The 25713-nt window shown below is 37.9% G+C and overlaps 1 protein-coding gene across 1 annotated transcript in view; it reads right to left on the bottom strand.

Moving 5' to 3' along the window:
• The window catches only part of HS3ST3B1 (heparan sulfate-glucosamine 3-sulfotransferase 3B1), a 41022-nt gene that overhangs the window by 15191 nt on the left and 118 nt on the right, over window positions 1-25713 (bottom strand). Inside the window, 2 exon segments of the mRNA XM_069076002.1 lie at window positions 24403-24610; window positions 24613-24855. Of these exon segments, the coding sequence (XP_068932103.1) occupies window positions 24403-24610; window positions 24613-24855 (451 nt within the window).

Genomic DNA, 25713 nt, shown 5'->3' with positions numbered 1-25713 from the left:
GCACTGGCCCTGGAGTCAGGAGGACCTGAGTTCAAATCTGGCCTCAGACACTTAAGACAAAAACTAGCCGTGTGACCATGGGCAAGTCACTTAACCCCAATTGCCCTCCTAAAAGCAAAAAAAAAAAAAATCCCCAGTTAAACATAGGAGGAACTAAGTGGAATAATGGATAAAGTGCCAGGCCTGGAATTAGGAAGACTCATATCTGTGAGTTCAAATTTATACTCAGACACTTACCAGCTGTGGGATTCCAGGCAAGTAATTTAACCCTGTTTTCCTCAGTTTCCTCATCTGTCAAATGAATGGCAGAAAGAAATGACAAACTAGTCCAGTACCTTTGCCAGGAAAACCCCAAATGAACTCATGAAGAGTCAGACCCCACTGACACAACTGAACAATAACAAAATTAAACACCAAATTTGAAATTCTAAAAAATAAATGTATCTTTAATAAAATTGAATGTAAGAAAACCATTGAACTAATAAATAAAATTAGGGATTGACTTTATGGAAAAAAACAATAAAATTGATAAGCCATTAGCTAATATGATTTTCTAAATATCACTAGCATCAAAAATGAGAACAGTGACTACACGACAAATGAAGAGGAATTAAAGCAATTATTAGAAGTTATTTTGACCAATTTTATGACAAGAAATTTAACAATCTATGTGAAATGAAAGAATAATTAGAAAAATGTAAACTGCCCAGAAGAGAACATAGAATATCTAAATAAACTGATTTTAGAAAAAAGAAATTGAAACAAGTCATAAATGAGCTTCCTAAGAAAAAAGCATCAGGACTATATTGATTTACAAGTGAATTCTACCAAACATTCAAAGGTCAGCTAATTCTAGTATTAAACAGGAGTCCTACCAAATTCCTTTTATAAAAACAAATATGGTGCTAATACATAACTAGGAAGAGCAAAAACAGAGAAAGAAAACTTTAGACCAATTTTACTAATGCACGTGGATGGAAAGATCCTAAATAAAATACTAGCTAGCAGAGTATAGCAACATATCACAAAGATTGTGACTAAGTGGGATTTTTTACCAGGAATGCAGTGCTGGTTCAATATAAGGAAAACAATATATTTGATTATATCAATAACAAAAGTGCCAAAAATCATATGATTGTTTCAATAGACATAGAAAAAGTTTTTGACAAAATATAACACTCATTCCTATTTAAGAAACAACTGAAAGGCTAGGCATAAATAGATTTTTCCTTAAAATGATAAGAAACATCTACCTAAAACCATCAGCAAGCATAATTTGCAACAAGTCTTCCCAATGAAACCAATAGTGAAACAAGAATGCCCGTTATAACCAATATTATTCAATACTGTACTAGAAATGTTAGCAATAGCAATAAGAGAAGAAAAAGATGTAGATGGATTTAGAATGGGCAATGAGAAAATAAAACTATCTCTTTTTCAAATGATATAATGGTATACTTGAAAATTCCTAAAGATTCAAGTAAAAAAATTAGTTGAAACAATTATTTTAGCAAAGTAGTAAGATACAAAAATAATCATCAGCACAAATCATCAGCATTTCTGTATATTACCAACAAAACCCTGCAAGAAGGGAAAGAGATATCCCATTTAAAATAAATATCCAGCATAAAATACCTGGGAATAAACTTGCCAAGACCAACCCATTAACTACATGAACAAAATTATAAAACATTTTTATACAAATAAAGTCAGATTTAAATAATCAGGAAAATATTCATTGTTGATGGGAGGGCAGAACCAATATAATTAAAAGAATAATTCTGTTTAAACTAATTTACTTATTCAATGCCCTTCCAATTAATCTACCAATAATTAGTTTATTGAGATGGAAAAAAATAATAAAATTCATTTAAAAGGACTAAAGGGAAAAAATAGGAAGGGAATTGATGGAAAAAAGTGTAAAGGAAGGAGGTCTAGCAATACCAGACCTAAAATGTATTATAAGGTGGTAATTGCCAAAGCTATCTGCTATTGGCTAATTAAATAGAATGGTTGATCAATAGAATAGAGCAGGTATACAATACACCATAGTAAATTATTATAATGCTCTCACATTTGATAAATGCAAAAATCTAAGCTTTTAGGATAAAAACGTATTATTTGGTAAAAATTGTGGGGGAAATTAGAAAGCAGTTTGGCAGAAACTTAGGTATATGTAATATATTAGATTGTTTACCAAGACATGGTCAAATTGGATACATGACCTAGACATAAAGGGAGATATCACAAGTAAATTAGAAGAACTGGGAACATATTACCTAACAGATTTATGTATGAAAGATAACAAGAGATAGAGAACATTGCGAGAAGTAAAATGGATGATTTAGGTTATATTAAGTTAAAATGTTTTTATACAAATAAAAATATAGCCAAGATTAGAGAGAAAGTAGAAAACTGTAGGGAAATCTTATAACCAGATAATCTGATAAAGGCCCTGGTTTCTCAAATACATGGAGAAATGAGTCAAATTTAAAAGGATATAAGTCATTCTCCAAATGATAAGTGATCAAACAATATGAACAGGAAGCTTTTGGAAGAAAAAAAATCAAAGATATATTTATAATCATGTGAAAAAGAGGCTTAAATCATTATTGATTAGAGAAATGCAAATTAAAAAAACTTTAAGGTACCATCTCACACCTATCAGATTGGCTAAATTGATAGAAGAGGAAGATGACAAATGTTGGAGGAAATGTGGAAAAATTGGGACATTAATTGGGACACTGTTGGTGGAACTGTGAACTGATTCAACCATTTTGGAAAGCAATTTGGAATTACACCCAAATAGTTTATAAAGTAATATATACCCAGTAATTGACACAGAAATACCATTAAATTTATTCCTTCCACAATGAAACTTATCCAATCAATATATCTAGAGTTGGTATAAGAAATTAAATGGGAAATTTTGGGGGAGTTTTGTGGAAGCTGCAGATAACACATAAAGACTAGAAGTTGACACAGAAAAAGTTTAGAAACTCAGAAATGCATAAAATATACAGGCCCCACCAGCATAAACCAAACCCCAGCAAACCCAGAGCAGGCCTCACAGTACTGAATCACTGGCAGCTATGATGGTTTCCAGACTTCTCAAATCACAAATATGAAAGACAATAGAAGATAAGTAGGAAATATCTGTCAGACTTGGGAGAGGGAGGAGTACAGGCCAGTCCTAACCGGAGCACAGCCTTGGCACCAGCAAACCAAGAGCATGCTGTGGGAGTGACTGAACTGGCAGTAACAGCAGCTGTTTCCAGAGCTCTCAGCCCACAGATGGTAAGAGGATAGAACAACTGGTCAGAAGGAGATTACAGGGGTCTCTTGCTGGTATTGAGGCAGGACTCTGTTGCTTTGCCCATACTTGGATCTGGGTCACAGTACTGAGTGGAAGTCCCAGAGTGAGGAGGAGCACTGGCATAGCAGAGTTTGTGGCAGCAGTGGAGAGGGAACCCTCTTCACATTTCCAGGGCAGAAAAGAATTCTTGTAGTTATTCACAGACCAAAACACAGGCCACGAGAGGAGTAAAAACCTTTGCTTAGATCATATCACCCTGTAAAACTGAAAATTTACAAGTTCCTAAAAGTATCTCTGAAAACAGTTGCATAAAACCCCTCAAACTTGGGACAGTCCTCCCTCCACACTGGAAGCAGAGCCCTATCTTAACAAACAATCAAAAAGTCAAGTGACAAACAGGGAAAATGAGAAAGCAACAGAAAAACTCAGACTATAGTAATTTACTTCAGTGGCAAGGAAGATCAGATCAAAACATACAACCTGAAGAAGATAACAAAGTCAAAGCACCTACATCCAAAGCTTCCAAGAAAAATATAAATTGTTCACAGGCCATGGAAGGGCTCACAAAAGATTTGAAAATCAAGTAAGAGAAGTAGAGGAAAAATTGGGAAGAGAAATGAGAGTGATGCAAGAAAATCATGAAAAAAGAGTCAATAGCTTGCTAAAAAAGATCCTCCAAAATACTGAAGAAAATGGCGCCTTAAAAATAGACTAGATCAAATGGCAAAAGAGGTCCCAGAAGTCAGATAGGAGACTAATGCCTTAAAAAGCAAAATTGGTCAAATGGAAAAGGAGGCCACTGAAGAAAATAATTCCTTAAAAATTAGAATAAAGCAAATGGAAGCTAATGACTCTATGAGAAATCAAGAAATTATAAAACAAAACAAAATTAACAAAAAAAAGAAGATAATGTGAAATATCTCATTGGAAAAACAACTTACCTGGAAAATAGATCCAGGAGAGACAATTAAAAAATTATTGGACTACTTGATGGCCATGATAAAAAAAAAGAGCCTAGATATCATCTTTTAAGAAATTATCAAGGAAAAATGCCATGATATTCTAGAATCATGGGGTAAAATAGAAATTGAAAGGATGTACTGCCATGTCTTGAAAGGGATTCCAAAATAAAAACTCCCAGGAATATTGTGGGAAAATTAGAGAGTTCCTAGGTCAGGGAGAAAATATTGCAAGTAGCCAGAAAAAATTAATTTAAATATCATAGAACCACAATCAAGATAACACAAGATTTAGCAACTTCTACATTAAGGGTTTGGAAGGCTTGAAATATGACATTATTCTAGAAGTCAAAGGAGCTATGATTAAAACCAAGAATCACCTACCCAGCAAAACTGTGTAATCTATAAGGGGAAAAAATTTACATTCAATGACATAAAGGAATTTCTTGCATCCTTGAGAAAAGACAAGAGCTAGATAGAAAATTTGACTTTCAATACAAGACTCAAGAGAAGCATGAAAAGGTAAACAGAAAAGAGAAATCATAAGGTACTTACCAAATGAGAGAGAGAGAGAGAGAGAGAGAGAGAGAGAGAGAGAGAGAGAGAGGGCACAGGATGAGTTGAATATGAAGGAATGATACCTAAAAAATAAAATTAAGGAGTGAGAGAGGAATGGACTGGGAGAAGGAGAAGGGGAGAAGTAGAATGGGGTAAATTATCTCACATAAAAGAGGCAAGAAAAAGCTTTTACAATGGAGTGGAAGACAGAGAAGGGGAGAGGGAATGAATGAACCTTACTCTCATCCAATTTGTCTTAAGGAGGGAATAATATATGCACTCAAATGGGTATATGTGTGTGTGTATGAATATATATATGTATATATAATTTCCCTACAGGAAAGTATGGGGGAGCGGGCTAAGTGATGGGGTGTGATAGAAGGGCAAGTAGATTGGGGGAGGAGGTAAATGGAAGCAAACACATTTGAGGAGGCAAAGAGTGAAAGGAGAGAATAGAATAAATGGAGGGATGGATGGGATGGAGGAAAATGTAGTTAGTCTTCCATAACATGATTATTATGGAAGCGTTTTGCATGACTTCACATGTATGACCTATATCGAATTGCTTGCCTTCTCAATGATGGGGGTGGGGAGGAAGGAAGGGAGAGAATTTGGAACCCAAAGTTTTTTAAATGAATGTTAAAAATTGTTTTTACATGTAACTAAGAAATAAGATACATAGGTAATGGAGTATACAAATCTGTCTTGCCCTACAGTAAAGTAGAGGGGAAGTGTATAAGGAGGGTGGAGGGATGATAGAAGGGAAGGCAGATTGGGGGAAGGCATAATCAGAAGCAAAACACTTTTGAGGAAGGACAAGGTAAAAGGAGAGACAGAATAGAATAAACAAGAGTGGGGGGAATAGGATGGATTGAAATACAGTTAGTAACTGTGAAAACGAATCTTGAAGTAAGTTTCTTTGATAAAGTGTTAATTTCTCTAACATATAGAAAACTGTGTCAGATTTATAAAAAATAAGTGCCATTCCCCACTTGATGAATGATCAAAAGACATAATCAGTTTTTAGATGAACTAATTAAAGCTGTCTATAGACATATTTTTAAAAAGAGTCTAACTGACTATTGATTAGAGAAATGCAAGTTAAAACAATTCTGAGGTACTACTGCATACCTATTAGACTAGATAATAGGACAGAAAAATAAATGGCAAATGTTGGAAGGAATGTGGCAAAAAATGAGACATTAATATACTGTTGTCTGAGCTGTGAGTTGATTAAATCATTCTATAGAGCAATTTGGAACTATGCCCAAAGAGCTATAAAACCATGCATACCCTCTGACATAGCAATACCACTGCTAAGTTTGTATCCCCCAAAACATTAAAAATTCAAAAAATCAAAAAGACCTATAAATACAAAATATATTTATAGCAGCTCTTTTCCGGGGGTAAATAATTTGAAATTGAAGGGACACACATCACTTGGGGAATGGCTGAATAAGTTGTAGTATGCAATTATATTGGAACACTATTGTACTATAAGAAATAATGAGCAGGAGGCTCTCAGAAAAACCAAGACTTGCATGGATTGATGCAAAGTGAAATGTACAGGGTTCAAAGTAACAGAGATTTTGTAAGATGATCAGCTGTGAATTACTTAGCTATTCTCAACAATACAAAGGTCCATGACAACTCCAAATGACTTAAGATGAAAAATGCTATATATCTCAAGAGAAAGAACTGAAGGTGTCTAAATACACCAATTTAAGCAATTTTTGCTTTTTTCACTTTTTAATTTTTCTTCAGTTTTTTTTGGTCTGTGTTTTATTTCATGACTATTATAGAAATGATTTTCATGACTACACATATATAACCTACATGGAATTGCCTGCCTTCTCAATGAGGTGGGGTGGGAAAGGAGGGAGGGGAAGAATTTGGAACTCAAAGTTTTAAAAATTAATGTTAAAAATTGTTTTTACATGTAACTGGGGAAAATTAAATACTAAATAAATATAAATACAATAAATCCAAAAAATGATGCAGAGTGAAATAAACAGAACCAAGAGAACATTGTATACAGTAACAGCAATATTATTTGAAAAGTACCTGTGAAGTTTCAGAGTATAATAAATACTCAAATCAACTACAAAAGACCTATGAAGGAAGATGTTATCTACCTCCAGAGAATTTTGTGATAATTGATAAATTGATAAAGAACTAATCTATAGAAGTATGCATTATATGGCTCCACATATCGTCTATATCTATTGATTGAATGTTGGCCTTCTCTAATGCAGAGTTGGGGGGAGACAACTCACAATTAAAAATGAAGCAAAAAATAAATAAAATTAAAATTACAAAGAAGTATAAGACAGGATCATAGTACTTGAACTCCCCGTGCTTCAGTGCAACTCTGGGCAGGCAGGAGACCTCCAGCAGCAATATGCCCACATCCCAAACTTCAAAGGTCTCAAACCCAAAAAGCCTTCTTGGAAGAACTCAAGAAGGATTTTAAAAGGTCAAATAAGAAAGGTAGAAGAAAAAGTGGAAAAAGAAATGAGAGGTATGTAATAAAGAGTCAATCAGGGTGGCTAGGTGGAGCACTAGCCCTGGAGTCAGGAGTACCTGAGTTCAAATCTGGCCTCAAACACTTAACACTTATTAGCTGTGTGACCTTGGTCAAGTCACTTAACCACAATTGCCCTGCCTTCCCCCAATAAAAAAAAAACCAAAAAAGTCAATAGCTTGGAAAAGGAAGAACAAACATTGACTGTAGAAAATAATTCATTCAAAAACAAAACTGGCCGAATTGTGGGGAAGGGGTGGGTGGAGGAAGCACACTGAAGAAAAGCACTCCTTACAAAGTAGAATTGGCCAAATGGAGAAGAAAGCACAAAAATTCACTTAAGAGAAGAACTCCTTAAAAAGTAAAATGAGCCAAATGGAAAAGGAAGTACAAAATCTAACTGAAGAAAGCAATTCTTTAAAAATTAGAATTGAGCAAGTGAAAATTAATGATTGTATGAGACATCAAGAATCAGTCAAACAAAATCAGAAGAATGAAAAAAATAGAAGAAAATGTAAGTCATCTCAGTGGACAAACAAGTGACCTAGAAAATAGATCCAGGAGAGATAATTTAGAAATTACTGGTCTACCTGAAAGTCATGATCAAAAAAAGAGCCTGAACAGCATCTTTCAAGAAATCATCAAATTGCCCTGAGGTCCTAGAACCAGAAGGTAAAACAGTCATTGAGAGGATCTACTGATCACTGAAAGATCTACTGATCCAAATTGAAAATTCCAAGGAATATGGTAGTCAAATTGCAGAATTATCAGGTCAAAGTGAAAATACTTCAAGGAGCCAGAAAGAAACAATTTAAATATTATGGAACCACAGTCAGAATTATGCATGACCTTGCAGCTTCTACATTTAAAGGTTGAAGGGCTTGGAATATGATATTCTGTAAGGCAAAGGATTTGGATTAAAACCAAGGGTCAGGGGTGGCTAGGTGGTGCAGTGAGTAAGAGTGCCAGCCCCAGAGTTGGGAGGACCCGGGATTGGTTCCAGCCTCAGATATTAAACACCTACACACACACACACACACACACACACACACAAAACTGGCTGTGTAACCTTGGGCAAGTTACTTAACCCCAATTGCTTTAAACCAAAAGCAAAACAAAACAAACAAAAATAAGGGTCAACTACCCAGAAAAATTGAGCATAAAATTTCAGAGGAAGAGGTGACCCCCCCCCCGACCCATTTCAATGAAATAGAGGACTTCCAAACCTTCCAGATGAAAAGACCAGAGCTCAACAGAAAATTTGATCTTCAAATATAAGACTTAAGAGAGGCATAAAGAGATAAAGAGGAAAGAAAAAAAACATGTTATTCAATAAAAGCAAACTCTTTATATCCTTACATGGGAAGATGATACTTGTAACTCTTTTTAAATAATTAATGTATTTTTAGTTTTCAACATTCACTGCCATAAAATTTTGAGTTTTAAATTTTCTCCCCCTTCCTCTCCTTTCCCCTCCCCAAGATGTTGTGCAATCTGATATAGTCTCTATCTATGTATTCATTTTAAACATTTTCACATTAGTCATAATGCAAAGAAGAATTAGAACTAATGGGAGGAACCACAAGAAAGAAGAAACAAAATAAAACAAAAAAAGAAAAAAAGAGCAAATAGAATGCTTCCATCTTAATTCTATCATGAGCTTTTGGAGTTGTCTCAGATCCTTGCATTGCTGAGAAGAGCTATCAAAGTCAGCCATCACACAATGTGGCTGTTACTTTGTACAATGTTCTCCTGGTCCTGCTCACTCAACATCAGTTTATATGTCTTTCCTGGTTTTTCTGAAGTCCACCTGCTCATCATTTCTTATAGCACAGTAGTATTCCATTACCTTTATATATCACAACTTGTTCAGCCACTCTCCAATGATGGACATCTCCTCAATTTCCAATTTTTGCCACCACAAAAAATGCTATAAATACTTTTGTATATATGAGTTCTTTTCCCATTTTAATGATCTCTTTGGAATACAGACCTAGAAGTGGTATTATGGGGTATACCCTAGAAGGTTATGCTGTTGATATGGTCAATTATATGATAGTTTCCCTAATATTGAACCAGTTCTGCATTCCTCATATAAATTCAAGATAAATTTCTGTAATCTCTTTGCTAATATTTTATTTAAATTTTTTTTCATGTATCTTCATTAGGGAAATTGGTCTACACTTTTCTTTATCTTGGCTCTTTCTGGTTCAGGTATCAACACCATATTTTAATCATAAAAATAATATGGTAGGTCTCCATCTTCACTTATTTTCCCAAATAATTTATGTAGTACTGTAATTAATTGTCCTTTAAATGTTTAATAGAATTCACTCGTAATTCCATCTAGTCCTGGCGATTTTTTCCTTAGGAAGTTCCCTGATGGTTTGTTCAGTTTCTTTTTCTGAAAAGGGATTATTTAAGTATTTTATTTCCTCTTCCATAACTCTGAGCAATTTATATTTTTGTAAATATTCCTTCATTTCACTAAGATTGTCAAATTTATTGCTATACAGTTGGGCAAAATAGCTTCTAATTACTGTTTTGATTTCCTCTTCATTGGTGGTGAATTCACTGTTTTCATTCTTGATTCTGGTAATGTGTTTTTCTTCTTTCTTTTTTTTTAATCAAATTAACCAAAGGTTTTTCTATTTTATTGGGTTTTTTTTTCATTAAACCAGTTCTTAGTTATATTTATTAATTTTGTTATCTATTTCTTCCTGTAACTCCCTTAATTTCTTCTCTAAGAATCTGGATGTTATCCCACTTGGGGCATATGTGTTTAGTAATGGTAATACTTCATTGTCTATGGTTCCTTTTAGCAGGATGTCATTTCCCCTTTTAGCAGGATGTAGTTTCCTCTTTTAACTGGATCTATTTTTGCTTTTGCTTTGTCTGAGATCAGGATTGCTATCTTTGCTATTTTTTTACTTCAACTAAAGGATATATATTATGCTCCAATCTTTTATCTTTACTCTGTGTATATTCCTCTGCTTCAAATGTGTTTCTTATAAACAACATATTGTAGGATTCTGGTTTTTGATCCAATCTGTTATCTCCTTCTGTTTTATGAAAGAGTTCATCCAATTCACATTTACAGTTATGATTACTACCTGTGTCTTTCTCCCCATCCTATTCCCCCCCCCATTTGTATTTTTCTCTTTCCTTTGTCCCTTTCCCTTCTCACTGGTGTTTTGCTTTCAACCACTGCCTCCTTCAGTCTGCCCTCCATTCTATCAGCTCCCTCCATTTTCTTCCCCTTTCCCCTCTTACTGACTATAGGGCAAGTTAGTTTTCTATATCTGAGTATGTTATTCTGTCTTTGAGCCAAATTGGATGAGATTTCAATTCAATGAGATTCATACAATGCTCATCTCCCTCCCTTCTTTCTCTCTACTGTAATATGTTTTTATACCTCTTCATGTGATGTAAGTTACCCTTGTCTGCTTCTCCCTTTACTCTTCTCCCAGTACAATCCCTTTTCACCATTTATTTGGACTTTTTATCATCACATCAAACTCAATTTATATCCATGCCCCTTTTAAATGCCATAATAATGATACAGTTCTCAAGAGTTACAAGTGTCATCTTCTCTTGCAGAGATGTAAATAGTTTGCCCTTATTAATAACATGTTGGTTTTTTCTTTCCTGATTTAGCTTTGTATGCCTCTCTTGTATTTAAAGATCAAATTTTCTGTTGAACTCTGGTGTTTTCATCAGGAAGGTATGGAAGTTCCTTATTTCACTGAATGTCCATCTCTCCCCTGAATGATTATGCTCAATTTTGCTGGGATATAATATAATATAATATAATATAATATAATATAATATAATATAATATAATATAATATAATATAATATAATATAATATAATATAATATAATATAATATAATATAATATAATATAATATAATTAATATAATATAATATAACATAAAACATAATATAATAGTTATAATCCAAGCTCCTTCGCTATTTTGATATTTTAATGTAGAAAATGCAAGGCCCTGCATAATCCTGACTGTGGTTCCATTATATTTAGGTGATTTCTTTCTTCCTGCTTGGAGTATTTTCTCTTTGACATAGTGTAACGGAATGCAAATTTAAAGATCTTCCCTGCCCCTACGCTAAAGTGCACCTGGAGCCTGGGGTGGGAGGCTTGTTTTTCAGTTGATACTTTTTGATTGGCCAGTGGGTCCAAAAGGTTGTTACATTCTCTGAGCCAGGAGAAGGCTATATAAGCCCTGATGTGCAGCTTTGTTTTGGGGGCTCACTTTGAGAAATGTTCTGCGATTTGATCTGGATTCTGGGAAGCCGTTGTCCAGAGCTCCCCGGCTTTGAAAAACCCAGATGTTGAAATCCAGGTGTTGATTTGGTATGGATGTAATGGTTGGACAGTTTGGAAAGCTGTCTACTTGATCTGTTTCTGTCTTGATAATTCTGCCTGTATACTTTGAAGTTCGGGGTGCTGACCTTTTTCACCTGAACGAGGTAAATGATATATGTTTGACTGATTAAAGTAAGCTTGTTAACCCATTTTGAGTTGCTTTCCTTTATCAAAGCAGATCCAAGAACCTGTGTTGGTAGCAACCCTGAGGACACTTGGGGTGCTTGCTGCTACACATAGTAATTTTGAAAATTGGTTACAATATTCCTTGGCATTTTCAATTTGGGATCTCTTTCAGGAGGTGATCAGGGATTCTTTCAGTGACTTTTTATGTTCTGATTCTAGGACCTCAGGGCAGTTTTCTTTGATTATTTACTGAAAGATGTCAATCAGGCTCTTTTTTTCATCATGAGTTTCAGGTATATTGACAATTTTTACAATTGTCTCTCTGGGATCTATTTAGCAAGTCATTTGTTTTGCCAAGGGGGTATTTTATGTTTTCTTTTATTTTCTCATTCTTTAGTCTTTGTTTGACTGATTCTTGAAATCTCATAGAGTCATTAGCTTTCACTTGCCCAATTCTAATTTTTAATGAATTGTTTTCTTCTATTAGGTTTTGTACATCATTTTCCATCTGGCTCATTTTACTTTTTAAGGAGTTCTCTTCAGTGAGTTTTTGTGCCTCCTTTTCCATTTAGCCAATTATATTTTTTTAAGGACTTGTTTTCTACTGTCAATTTTTGTCCTTCCTTTTCCAAAATATTGACTCTCTCTTGTTGTAATGGAATTTAAAGATCCCCCTATATTGGCTTGGTTTTTGGTTTGATTGTGTTAAAACCCAGAGCTTGTGAATCCCACTTGTGGGATGGACTTGTTGACGTGAAAAGAGAGTGCTGAACTGGGAGGAGCTGATGACGTAAATTTAGAGACACAAGAAAAGAGAGAAGCAGAAGAACTTTTTGGAAGCAGCACCTTTGAATGTAGAGAGAGACTGAGAGGATTGCTGAGGGCCACTTTGAATTTCCCAGGACTTTTGAGAGCTGCCACCCAGAGCTGCCAAGGACTGAGGAGACATGGCTGTTATGCTGGTACTTTGTTGTCTGTTTTGATGTTGTTTTGCCAGATTTTTCCACTGGTGAAGGACAGTCCTATTGTGCAGAGGTCTTGGAACCTTGCTGTTGGTTGAGAGCTACTGAGACTGTTCTGCAGACAGAGAGTGAATTCTGTCCACTGGGGAAGGACAGTGCTGTTGTTGCAGAGGGTTTGGAGCCTTGCTGTTGGTTCAGAGCTCGTGAGACTGTTCTGCAGACAGAGAGTGAATTCTGTCCACTGGTGAAGGACAGTCCTGTTGTTGCAGAGGTGTTGGAACCTTGCTGTTGGTTCAGAAGCCCTGAAGAAGGATTTTCTTGTTGTATGTTTACAGAAATCCTGGAAGAGGGTTTTGCTAGTGTTTTCAGGGGTCCTAGGACTGTTCTGCAGACAGAGAATGAATTAATGAAGACACCGACAATGTATTTTGTGGCGTTGCTCAGCTTTGTCTCCCCAGGAACAAAGATTGCTGAGAACTTGCCTCAGGTCAAGATGAAGAAAAGACCTCCACTTGGGTATTAAATACTGTGCTTAAGCTTGTTGTAACTCTGGGGTAGATTCAATTGTGATCCAAGGGTGGGGAACTTTTGACTTTTTTGTGCTCTGTGATTAAACAAATGAATGTACTTTACTTATGATTGGAAACTAATCTCCATTTGAGAACAGGGGCTTTGTGATGGACTAAATGAATGTACAGCCTAGGGGTGGAGTAGTACTTAGAAGAGGGACTTTGTGATTGATTAAATGAATGTAATGTCCAGAGGTGGAGTAGTACTTAGAGATTATTGAATCACACTTAGTAAATGCTGTATTGTGAATGATGTCATATTTTGATTTTCTCTGTTCTTAATTTGTCACTGAACAAAATGGAGAGCACCTATGCTGGTATTTTGAACCTTGGGAAGTTGCCTTTGCTTGGCATTACACTTGTATACCTCTCATTCCTTTTCCCAAATCCTTAAAAAGGATTAAAAAAGAGCTTAAAAAGCTCTTCCAAAAAGGCTTTTTGGGCTTGAGACCAGTTTATGTTCAACTTTGAGGTTTTGGTTGTGGGTATATTGACAACGTCATCGTCTTCTGAATTCTCAATCAATTCTGAATTGATCTTCCCTGTCCCCATAATAAGAATCTATGGTCATTGTCCATTTCTGCTTTTTGTTCATGGTGATTGCCTATTACCTGTCTTTTAACATTGGGCTCTCCTGCTGGAGCATAGGTAGCATTGACCCACACTTCTTGTGCTAGGTGCCTGGGACCTAGTTTTGTGCGCTGGGGCCTCAGGTGCTGGCAGATGAAGGTTGTAATGGTCCGGGAGCTTATCTGGTGCTGAGCTGGGGTCATCAACATTGGAGCTCCTGGCGTGGGAGTTGAAAGTCTGGTCCCTGGGGGCTGCCTGTTCACCTGGGCTTCTCTAAAGCACTCAAATATTTGGCTTCTAGTGGATATCTGACAACCTGGAATTGTGCCTCCTGGAGTTCTGCTTCCAGGATCTCTGTTGAAGCACCAGGAGATTTGGTTGCTGGAGATCACTGGTGTATGTATTGGTTTTTGGAGCTGGTGTCTACTGGTTCCCCTGCCTGTGCTGAGGCACTCAAGAGCCCTGATGTTGGTGCCTGCCTGCTCCATCACCCTGGGGCTTTCTTTTGAGAACTCTTGACCTGAGTCCACATCAAATGGATCTATTTCCTCCTCTGGTTTCTCACCTGCACCAGCCAGAAACTCCTTTTCGACCTGTAGTACATCTCAGGGCCACTGCAGGCTGCATACTTGTCTAGGAGCTGACCATTTAGGTCCAAAATCCTTTCCTCCACTTGAATTTTCGTAACAAGATGATGGCGAGATCAGAAAAGCACAGAATGCAAAAAGTGGCAGCAGAAACCTCCACACAGGACAGATTGCAGGGCTCCTAGCTAGATCTCTTACTGGTCAAATTTCTTTAATATTTCTCTTCTAATATCTCTAATCTCTTCCTCCGATGAGGGAGGGAGTGGTTGGAGGGGATGATAATGTTCTTTCTGACATCACTCACTACCTCTTGATAATCTCAAGGACAGGTGCAAAGGTCTGTCTCCTCAAAGTGTTCCTGCAGTGGAGTCCTCTGCCACTCAACTTGCTACTCTTCTTATATTTATTGTTCAGTAATTTTCAGTCATGTTCAACTCTTCATAACCTTATTTGGTGTTTTCCTGGCAAAGATACTATAGTGGTCTGCCATTTCCTTCTATGGATCATTTTACAGATGAGGAAACTGAGACAAACAGGCAAAAAGAGTGATTTGCCCAGGGTTACATAGCTAGTAAGTGTCTGAGACCAGATTTGAACTCAGGAAGATAAATCTTCCTAACTCCAGGCCCAGCACTCTATCTACTGTGCCACCTAGCCACCCTACACACGCACGCATGCATGCACGCACACCCATGCATACATGCACATGCACAAGCACATGTGCACACACACTCCTAAAGTTGCATCTTATTCTTTTAGTCAGTTATAAACTTAAGACTTTTTCTTTTCATCTCATTGTCAAAAGCTATATTATTCTTTGAAATTGATTAGGAGCTTATCCCCACACTGTGATGAAGTTGCAGGAAATTTTCCGCAAAACTAGTTTATTCTGGTGACTGGTTTGCTTGAGTTATCTGTGCTTTCTTTGGTCAATTGAAATGGTAGTAGAGCCCCACCTCATCCCTATATATAATGGAGATATGGGACATAAACACAGAATTACTTACCCAGCAAAACTTGGAACTCTCCAAGAAAGCAGTAGATGGAAATTTGAGAAAGAGGCATTGAAAATCCAATTCAAGCAAATCTTTAAATATAAGTATCTAGAACAAATAATATTTCTCAAATCTAGATAAAATTTTAGTAACAAAGCACAAGACCTCTCAGGACCCTATACAAATAGAACCACTAAAAGTTCCAGAAGGGTTTTTTCAGAGAAACAGTGAGGGAGAAAAAAGACAGGGAAAAGAGAAGGGAGCCAAGGCAATCCCTATTCAAAGCTTCCATCTTTTAGAAAGATGTACAAATTAAAAAAAAAACAAACCTACAAAGCTATTGATATTATATAAGACATAAATTTTAGAGTGGTTCTGTTAAATTTGAGTTGATAATATTTCTATTAGCAAGTCTCTTCTAATTTTCCTCAGAAATTTCTAATCAGAAAATTTTCTAAATTTCTTACTTCTAGCCTAATATTTCTATTTTAAATAATAATTATTAATAAATATGGCCTAAATTTCCAATAAAATGAAAAATTATTAATGGATCAAATACAGAATAGAACAAAAACTGATAAAAACCCACATTTTTCTGGAAAAATCTAAATATATTTAAAATGAAAAGGTGAGGGAAATTTATTATGCTACTGTCAAATTATGAAAACAGAAATAGCATTAAATTGGATTAAACCATTATTGCTACTCAAATTTAATATGTTTTAGATATCTTTACACTCATAATTAGGCATTAAAATGAATATGAACAGGCAACAAAAAATGCTAAAAAAAAATCTCTATATGTTAATTTTCCACTAGTAAGCCCAGAAAGTAAGCAACTAAAATCAATGGATGTGATCAATTACTTTAATAAAGTTATAAGGATGAAGGATTCTATATATGATGACCAAGAATTAAGACAGACTGATAGAGAATAACCACAAAATATATCAGATGTTTGGGTTTTAAGACATACAAAACTTATTCAAAGATAACTTGAAAACTTTTCTGACTGAAATCAAGGAAATATCAAATGAATGGAGGGTTTATCACCTTCTAGTTAGGTAGAGTTAATATAGCAAACATAGGGAAAACATGAAACTTTTCCTAGATTTGCCCAAATGCTAGCTTTTTTATGTCCTAACTTACATTTAATTAATAGGTTATAAAATTTCTATTTATTCTCTACATGTTTATTTTGTATACTTGTCTTCCAAATAGAAAGAAATAGAAAGAATGTTTATTACTAGCATAGTAGTAAACAATAAATTCTTTTTGATTGATTAATTAAACTAACTAAGCAATTTGATGCAAAATACTGATAGGTTATTTCATAGACTTAGATATAGTCAAACATTCATAATGGAAAAAACAGACTGTTAAGAATATCACAGGATCACAGATTCGGAGTTTAAAACTCATTTAGTCTAATTCCCTCATTTTACAGATGAGGAAACTGAGGCCCAAAGAATTTAAGTGACTTCCCAAGACCACATAACTATCAAATGCCAGGGATGGGATTTGAACTAAGTTTCTCTAAGTACAGAACAACTCTTTTCACTGTACCATGCTGTGATACTAATTTTAGTCAACTGGATGGCTGTAAAGGTACATTCGGCTATAAAATATCATCTGTTTGCTTCTCACAACTTCTTCACGGGTGTCCTCATTGCTTGTTTAACATAGGGACAAAGAATTTGCCCTAACCCCTTTGAGTGGACTATGGGTTCTTGCTCCCAGCTGAAGGACAATTGTGACTAGAGGCTTCTGTCAATGAGGGTCTATGTCAAAAATATTGAGGACTGATAGTTTAAGAGATGCCCCTGCCCCCTCAGGAGTTTTTAAGAACAAGGATAAAGGATATATGTGTGTATATACATGTATATTATATATATGTGTGTATATATGTACATATATATACATGTGTGTGTGTGTGTGTGTGTGTGTACACACACACACACACATATTCTCTCTTGGATTCCCAGCAAAAGCAGGGGAAAAAAAGAGTTTCCATCCCTACTAACCACAGCACAATGGTAGTGAGAACATGTATTTGCTTAGGTGAGCTTGAGATTTGGCCTCAAGTCCCAGGCTGTTTTTTTTCTGCTTTCTGATTCTTTGTGCACAGGCGAATGAAGAGCCATCCTGAGATAGATATTTCTAGCCTTTATGGCTACCTCAATAAGACCATGTACTTGTTTAGGTGAGCTTGAGGTTGGACCTCATGTCCTCAGATACCTTTTCTGCTTTATGTTTCTCTGGGTATCGGTAAATGAATAGCTATACTGAAAAGGATATTTCTAGCCTTTATGGCTACATCATGAGTTCCATTAGTGAGGACTTCTTTGGTCAGGTAGTGGTTGCTCAGCAGATTTCCTTAATGTGTTTGAGAAAAAAGATGACTACTGCTAGGAGTATGCTACAGTTTGAGCCATGCTGTGGTTTGGTAACATACCTAGATCTAAATAGCAAACATCTAAGGTGAAATATCTGTTGATTTATTTATTTTTGTTGACATTTACTAAAGTTCTGATTTGAAAGTAAATGCAGGTTGCCTAGATTAATAATGCTTGCTGACAGTTTCAGTTAGATGCTTTTTATTCATTTATAGCTACCTTTTCAGTTTTTTTTTTTAACAGGAATGACTGTTGTATTTTGTCAAAAATTTTTTCTGCATCTATTTAAATAATCATCTGATTTTGTTACTTTTGTTATTGATGTAATCAATTATGTTAATAGTTTGGTTTTTTTTTTTTATGTTAAACCACCCCTGCATTCCTGGTATAAATCCCACTTGGTCACAATAATCTTTGTGACATATTGTTTAGTCTACTTGCTAGTATTTCATTTAGGATTTTTGCAAATATACTTGTTAGTGAAATTGGCCTATAATTTTCTTTCTCTGTTTTTGCTCTTCCTTGTTTAGGTAACAGCATCATGTTTATTTCATAAAAGGAGTTTGGTAAGACCCCTCCTTTGTCTATTATTCCAAATAATTTATTTAATATTAGAATTACTTTATCTTTAATGTTTGGTAGAATTCACTTTTTTTTTACTTTATCAAATGCTTTATTAACTTCTAGTTTACATCATTCATGTCCGCAAAATCCTGAGTTACAAAATTTCTCCCCGTTTGTCCCCTATCCACCACCATAAAATAGTGATCCCACTAGATATCCCTTCCTCCAATCTGCTCTCTCCCATATATCTGCCCTCCAATTTTCCAGTAGGAGACAGTGGATCTCTATGTCCCAGTGCCTGTATATGTTATTTTCAAGTTACATGTAAAATAACATTAACAATAGTGTATATATATATATATGTATATATATATTAAACATTTGATTTTAAAAGTTTGAATTCCAGATTCATTCCCTTCCTCCCTTATCACCCACCCTTACTGTGAAGATAAGCAATTCAATATAGGTTGACATGTGCAGCTACGAAAAGTATTTCAATAGTGGATATATTGCAAAAGACTGACTATATTTCCCTCCCTCCTATACCAAATCCCACTTGTTCTATTCTGTACTTTGATCCTGTCCGTTTCCAAAAGTGGGTGCTTCCAACTTCCCTCCCCCCAGACTGCACTCCCTTCCATCAACCTCCCTCTCATCCCCTTCCCCCCTACTCTCCAGTAGGGTGAGACACCCTATTTAGTGTGTATGTCATTCCCTCCCTGAGCCAAATTCAATAAGAATAAGGTTGACCCATTCCTTTTTGCCTTCCTATTCTTCCCCTCCATTGTGACCATTTCTCCTTGCCTCTTCTATATGAGATAGTTTACCCCATTCTGTCTCTCCCCATCTTCTCTCATTATATTCCTCTCTCACCTCTTTATTTTACCATTTAAGTATCATCCCTTCCTATTAAATTGGTCTTGTGCCCTCTATCTATGTATACCTGTATACATATATACACACATTCACATATGTATTCATATACCCGTAGGCCCTCTGATATAGACATATATATATGTATGTATATATATATATATATATATATATATATTCCCTTCAACAATTTTCATACTGAGAAAAGTTTCATCAGTTACTTAATATTATTAATATTAATAAATATTATTAATATTATCATTTTTCCATGTAGAAATGTTAATAGTTCAACTTTGATAAGTTCCTTATGGTTTCTTTTCCCTTTTTTCAGCAAGAATGCTTGAAAGTCCTCTATTCCACTGAATGACCTTATGTTCCCCTGAAACATGATACTCAGTTTTTCTGGGTAGGTGATTCTTGGTTTTAATCCCAGCTCCTTTGACCTCAGGAATATCATATTCCAAGCCCTTCAATCCCTCAGTGTAGAAGTTGCCAGATCCTGGGTTATCCTGATTGTGTTTCCACAATATTCAAATTGTTTCCTCCTGGATGCTTGTAATATTCTCTCCTTAATCTGGGAATTCCAGAACCTGGCTATAATATTCCTAGGAGTTTTCTTTTTGGGATCTTTTTCAGGAGTTGATTGGTAGATTCTTTCAACCTCTATTTTGCCCTCTGGTTCTCAAACATCAGGGCAGTTTTCCTTGAGAATTTCTTGGAGGATGATTTCTAGGTTCTTTTTTTGATCATGGCTTTCAGGTAGTCCAATAATTTTTAAATACTCCCTCCTGGATCTATTTTCCAGGTCAGTGGTTTTCACAATGATATATTTCACATTGCCTTCTATTCTTTCATTTGTTTGGGTCTATTTAACAGCATCTTGATATCTCATAAAGTCATTAGCTTCCATTTGCTCCAATCTAATTCTGAAGCAATGATTCTCCTCAGTGAGCTTTTGAGATTCTTTTTTCCATCTGGCAAATTTGGCTTTTTAAGGCATTCTTCTCCTCATTGCCTTTTTGAGCCTCGTTTGCCATTTGAGTCAGTGTGTTTTCTAAGGTATTATTTTCCTCTGTCAGGCTGTTGACTCTCATTTCATAATTTTCTTGCACTGTTCTCATTTATCTTCCCAATTTTTCCTCCACTTCTCTTATCTGCTTCTTAAGGTCCTCTATGGCCTGTAACCAGCTTGTATTTTCCTTTGAAGCTTTTGGTGCAGGAGTTCTGACTTCACTGTTTTCCTCCTGTTCCATGCTTTGCTCCATTTTGTCCCCCAAATAGGAGTGTAATGTTGGAATCTTCTGTCTGCTTTGTTTCCTTTCCCTGCTCATTTTGCCACTCAATTACTTGACTTTTGGGCTTTTTGCCACAGTAGAACTCTGCCACCAGACAGGGGAGCTTTCATCCCAAACGCTGGGGTTTTCTCAGCTGCCAGAGGAATTAGATGGGTGCCCTCTCTGAGGTCTGCACATGCTCTGGCAAGCTGGCCACATACCCCAGTACCTCCACCCTATTCTGCAATCCAGATCCAAGCAGGTTAAAGCAAGAGCGATTACCCCTCAGACTGGTGCTTGGTCCCCCTACACTCTGGAGGCTAGGAGCTGAAGCTGCCATGTGGCACTGGCTGGCTGTGCTGGAGGCTCAGGCTTCTCACCCCGGGGGTAAAAGCCGTGCACTCCCACTTACTGGTCCCAAAGTCCAGACTGCACTGGCCTCTCACTTTGTCCTTTTCATCTATGTGTTGATAAATCTGGAAACTATCGCTGCTGCTGCTGATCTGGAGTCCCTCTGGCTGGTGGCTGGTCAGGCCCACCCTGGGACTAAAGCCTTGGCTTGGGGCTGGGCTTGGCTCCCAGAGTGCTGAGCTGGCCCATTCCTGCCGGCCTGCTGGGCTGTCCTCAGTGGGAGGTTAGCTTCTCTGTGTCATTTTGTGAGTTCTGCAGCTCCAAAGTTTGTTTAGAGTCCCTTTTTTACGTGGATTGGGGAAGGTGGAAGCTGGAGCCATGGGAAGGTCGTGCTTCTACTCCGACATCTTGGCTCCACCTAAATTTTAGATTTTAAAGAATCTTTTTGACTAGCTTGTGATGCTAACCCCACACAAGGCTGGCAGTTGCTGCTGGGAAGTTTGTTGGAAGGTCTCCTTTCTCTTATTTCCATAAGAAACCTGAGACTTTGGGGACATTCATCAATTATTTGTTCAAAGATGAAAGTAACAAAGAGAGGGAGGTAAAGGGGGAGAGTAGGAGAAGAGGGTTTTAATCCTTAGGGTCAACCCCATTATCTATGACCCTTTCTTTCTCATCTTTCCCTCTCCCCTGACCCTACTTACAGGGCTTCAGAGAAACAGGAGAGCAGTCATAGGGTAAAGGATTGGAGAGGTGAACGGTTTAATTTGTCCCATTCTCTTTTGTTTTTATAAGTGTCTAGTAGTGAAAATTGGAGACAAGTTGTAACAATGGAAGAATTTGGATGTAGTTCAGTATTCAACCAGAGAAGCAGAAAACACAGTGTCTAGAAATGGGGCCCTCTTTTTTTTTCTCTTTTTGCTAGAATCAGGGTGAATGGGGCGGGGGGAGAGGCAGTAGGACAAGAGGGTGAAATTCAAGGGACCAAGATTCAAGTTGTGGAATCTCCATGTTGTTAGACCGACAGCTCCATTTTCCCCACTATTAACATCCTTACTCTGAAAACCAAGCCCCCACGAAAAGGTTGAGTGCAATTGGTGGGATCTTTAAGCCATCTGGGACTCCTGGATGCCTGAATGGGGACCCAGCTAGTTGGGTAAGTCAGCTCCTCCTCCTCCTCCTCCTCCTCCTCCTCCCCCTCCCCCCCTCCCTCCCCCCTCTCCCCCTCTCTCTCTCCCTCTCCGTCTCTCTCTCTGTCTCTGTCTCTCTCTCTCTGTCTCTCTCTCTCTGTCTCTCTCTCTGTCTCTCTCTCTGTCTCTCTCTCTCTCTCTCTCTCTCTCTGTCTCTCTCTGTCTCTTTCTCTCTCTCTCCTACATTGGATAACACTAGGTCCCCGTCCAAGCACCACTTAATGACGATATTTTGACCTATCCTGCCTTACAGTGAATGTATTGGGTAACTGTTTTTCCTTGGAAGAGAAACCCTGAGGGTCTTTCCTGCCTACCTTGATATTTTTTTCTTTTTTCTAACTTAAGGGGCCATCCCTTGACCCACTTCTTAAAGAGGCCTTTTCACTGAATGAGCCTTACCTCACTCTAAATGAGTACCTGAAAAGGCCTTAGCCTAAAAGGGCCAGGGTCTCCCATGGCATCCTGGGTCATCTCCAGTCAGCCTGATGAATATCTGGTCACTGGATCCAGATGATTCTGGAGGAAAAAGTGAGGCTGGTGGCCTTGCACAGCCCTCTCTCACTCAAATCATAGTTAACTGCAAGTCATGACATCATTTCCCTGATGCCACCAACCTCTTTGAAAACAAAGGACAAAAAACAACTAATCTAGAACCTACTCCAGGAGCCCTGAAACACGGATTAGTGAAGCCGGGGAGGAGAGGAGTTCGGAGACCAGATAGGGCAGCAGCAGTCACTCCAAGTGAACCAGGCTGTCTGTGGGCTAATAAATCATGCAAAGTTCACCCAGTTTTCTTCTGCCTCACGAGCCTGAGAGTGCTTACGGTTGTGCACCACCCAGACAAACATTTTCTTAATCCATCAACGACCAAGAAGTTTATTTATTGAGTTCCCACAAAATGCTTAGAAAAGAATACTCATAAGTTTCTTATAGGTGGGTTTATGTTCTTCAGCTTCGTGGTTTTGTGAACTAATTCAAAGCAGACCACAGAGCGATTAAATTCGTTTTTCTTGTGTGAAGAGCCCTTGGCTGCAGTGAGCCGATTTCTCCAACAGAGATCAGCACAGCTCCACAATGAAGAAGCTAGAGACAGGATACGAACTGAGCTGCTTCAAACAATCTCAGCTCCAGCCTGAAAGAAGAGGCGGCAACTACCCATAGCCCACCGCGAGTCAGAGCCAAACAACACCTAGGATTCCCGGCTGAAGGAAAGAGGGTTCAAAACCCTTTCAGAGACTGTCAGAAGAACTATCTTCAAACAAAACAAAACCCAATTTATTAAACATACGCCCTCTGCAGGTTCCACCGCATCTGCTGAGCTAGGAACGAATCCCGAAATCTGGTCTGGTATACATCCCTTTAGACTACAGGTGGATCTCCGAACTCTCAGGTGAGGAGTGAATAACGATTTTAATGGAACAGTAGGAACAATTACTTCACTACTCCTGCTATAAAATGAGGCACTGAGTCCGCAACCTTGCAGTTCGTTCCAATTGCGAGATTGCATAAGTATCCTTTCCTCTCTCCTTCAATTAGAGGTTTTTTGTTTTTTTTTAAATGGGTTTACCTTTGAAAATAATATTGTAGGGGCGGCTAGGTGGCTCAGTGAAGAGAGCACCGGGCCCTGGAGTTAAAAGGGCCTGAGTTCAAATGAGGCCTCAGACACTTGACATACTATCCATGTGACTTTGGGCCAGTCACTTAACCCCAACTGCCCTAAAAAGAAAACAAGAGAATATTGTAAAAAGAGGAAAACTTTACAGCGTTCTGTAAAGTTTTTCTGCAAAAGTGTCTCTAGGCAGAGAGAATGCTCTATTAAACGTTGTGCCAGTTTGAAATTCTCGATCTACCAATTTACCAGCAAGATACTTTTCTCTGGCTTCTTGAAAGAGGATATTGGCTGTACACACCGAAATACAGAGGCAGAATTATCAGTTACACTAAAAGGTTTCTTAATGGCATAAAGAGGGAGGAAAGGGGAGGGGGGAGGAGCGTGTTCCAGGGGAACACACCACCAGCAGATCTCCAGTAGTGCAGTCTGAACAGTGTTCTGCTGCGACCCAGAACTGCCTAATCATTCCGTTTGGGGCGAAAAAGAGTCAGCAATGCCCTTGGGAAGTCAATGCCCTTTTCCCACCCCAATCCAGTGCTACTCTACTTAACTGCCCTCCTCCCCCTTTGAGTTCGGAAATCTGAGTTACCTGTACCAGGTGAGCCCCTTGTCGTAGTTGCGGTCAAAGAAGTGAGGCTCTGCACCCACTGCACGCACGTCAGAATGCACCCGTAGGAACTCCAACAGAGCCCTGGTGCCACCCTTCTTCACCTCTATGATGATTGCCTGCGGCAGTTTCTTGTTAGCAAAATCACTGAAGAAGCTAGAGACAGGATAGGCGGAATCACAAGTACCCAGTCTGTTTCCTCCTGACTCTCAACCGTGGCTACAGTTGAAGGAGCCTGTGGCAACCCAAAGAATGTCTTGGGGTTTATAGTGTCTGGAGACAAAGCAGATATTATAGAGGTTTGGGACTCTGCTGGCAAGAGGGGCACTGTGCCTGGCAGTACTAGGCCCTGCACTGAAGCACAGGAGTGTGAACAAGAGTAGAACATACAAAGCCAGAGGCACAGCATGGTGAACAATAGTGAACAAGAGTTTCCTTCTCACCACAGGCAGCAAAGGACTGGAGTCATTGAGGCCAAAGTTGCTGTCGCTTAGGCACATACGCGGCTTATGTGCACTGAGAGAGGCTCAGTGGGACGCATTCCCCTTGTTACCTCTACTGTTTACCTAGACCAAGCACTAAAGAGTTCAGTCCTTTCTCAATCACTTGCAAACACCTATTAATTTCCAGGCTTTAAAGCTTCAGAGCTGCCGCAGCCTCGACTGCGGCTCTTCCCGGAGTGGTCAAAGTCATAGCTTTAGTCACTCTTGACATTTTGGTGGGAAAGAAAAGACACCTTCGAAGTCGAAGCAAGAAAATTACGGTTGAGGCTAAGAAGCCAATTGGACCGTTTACAAAAAGTGGTTTTTGTAAAAAAACAAAAACTGGCTTCCCAGAATAATTCAGAATTCTTAAACTGTGGCTACTGCTCACGCTGCTGCCCGGGGAAATTTGCGCAGTCAAGAAGCTTCCTAGAAAAATCCTCGAGGTTTACTGACAGCCTGAGATGAAGTAAAAGCGGGAGAGCACCTCAGAGAGAAAAGATAAGAGAAGTAAAGGTGGGAGGGGTCACAGCTTCCCTGATTGAAAGGCCTCTAGACCTACCAGGAGATCAGCGTGCCTAGCAAATACAAATAGTTTATAGAGTAAGCAACAACCAAGATGCTCTCTCCAATTGGGGGTGTGGTGAGAGCTGGTGGTCAACTGAGAAAAAAGAGAGTATCATTGACTTAGGGCAGGGAGAAGGCAATGGAAGAAAGACTACACCAGTGACAGGAATGAAGTGTGTTTAGGGGTTGAGGAGGAAGGGGGGGGGGGGGACTGAGATGGCGGGGAGTGTAGAAAAGGCGCGAC

This window comes from Petaurus breviceps, unplaced genomic scaffold (genome assembly GCF_028583685.1).
Source record: "Petaurus breviceps papuanus isolate PSGF00001 unplaced genomic scaffold, PetGlider_PUasm1.0 90925, whole genome shotgun sequence".
NCBI classification, from domain to species: Eukaryota; Metazoa; Chordata; class Mammalia; order Diprotodontia; family Petauridae; genus Petaurus; species Petaurus breviceps.
The sequence above is the reverse complement of the archived record's forward strand: the minus strand, read 5'-3'. Positions and strand labels throughout refer to the sequence as shown.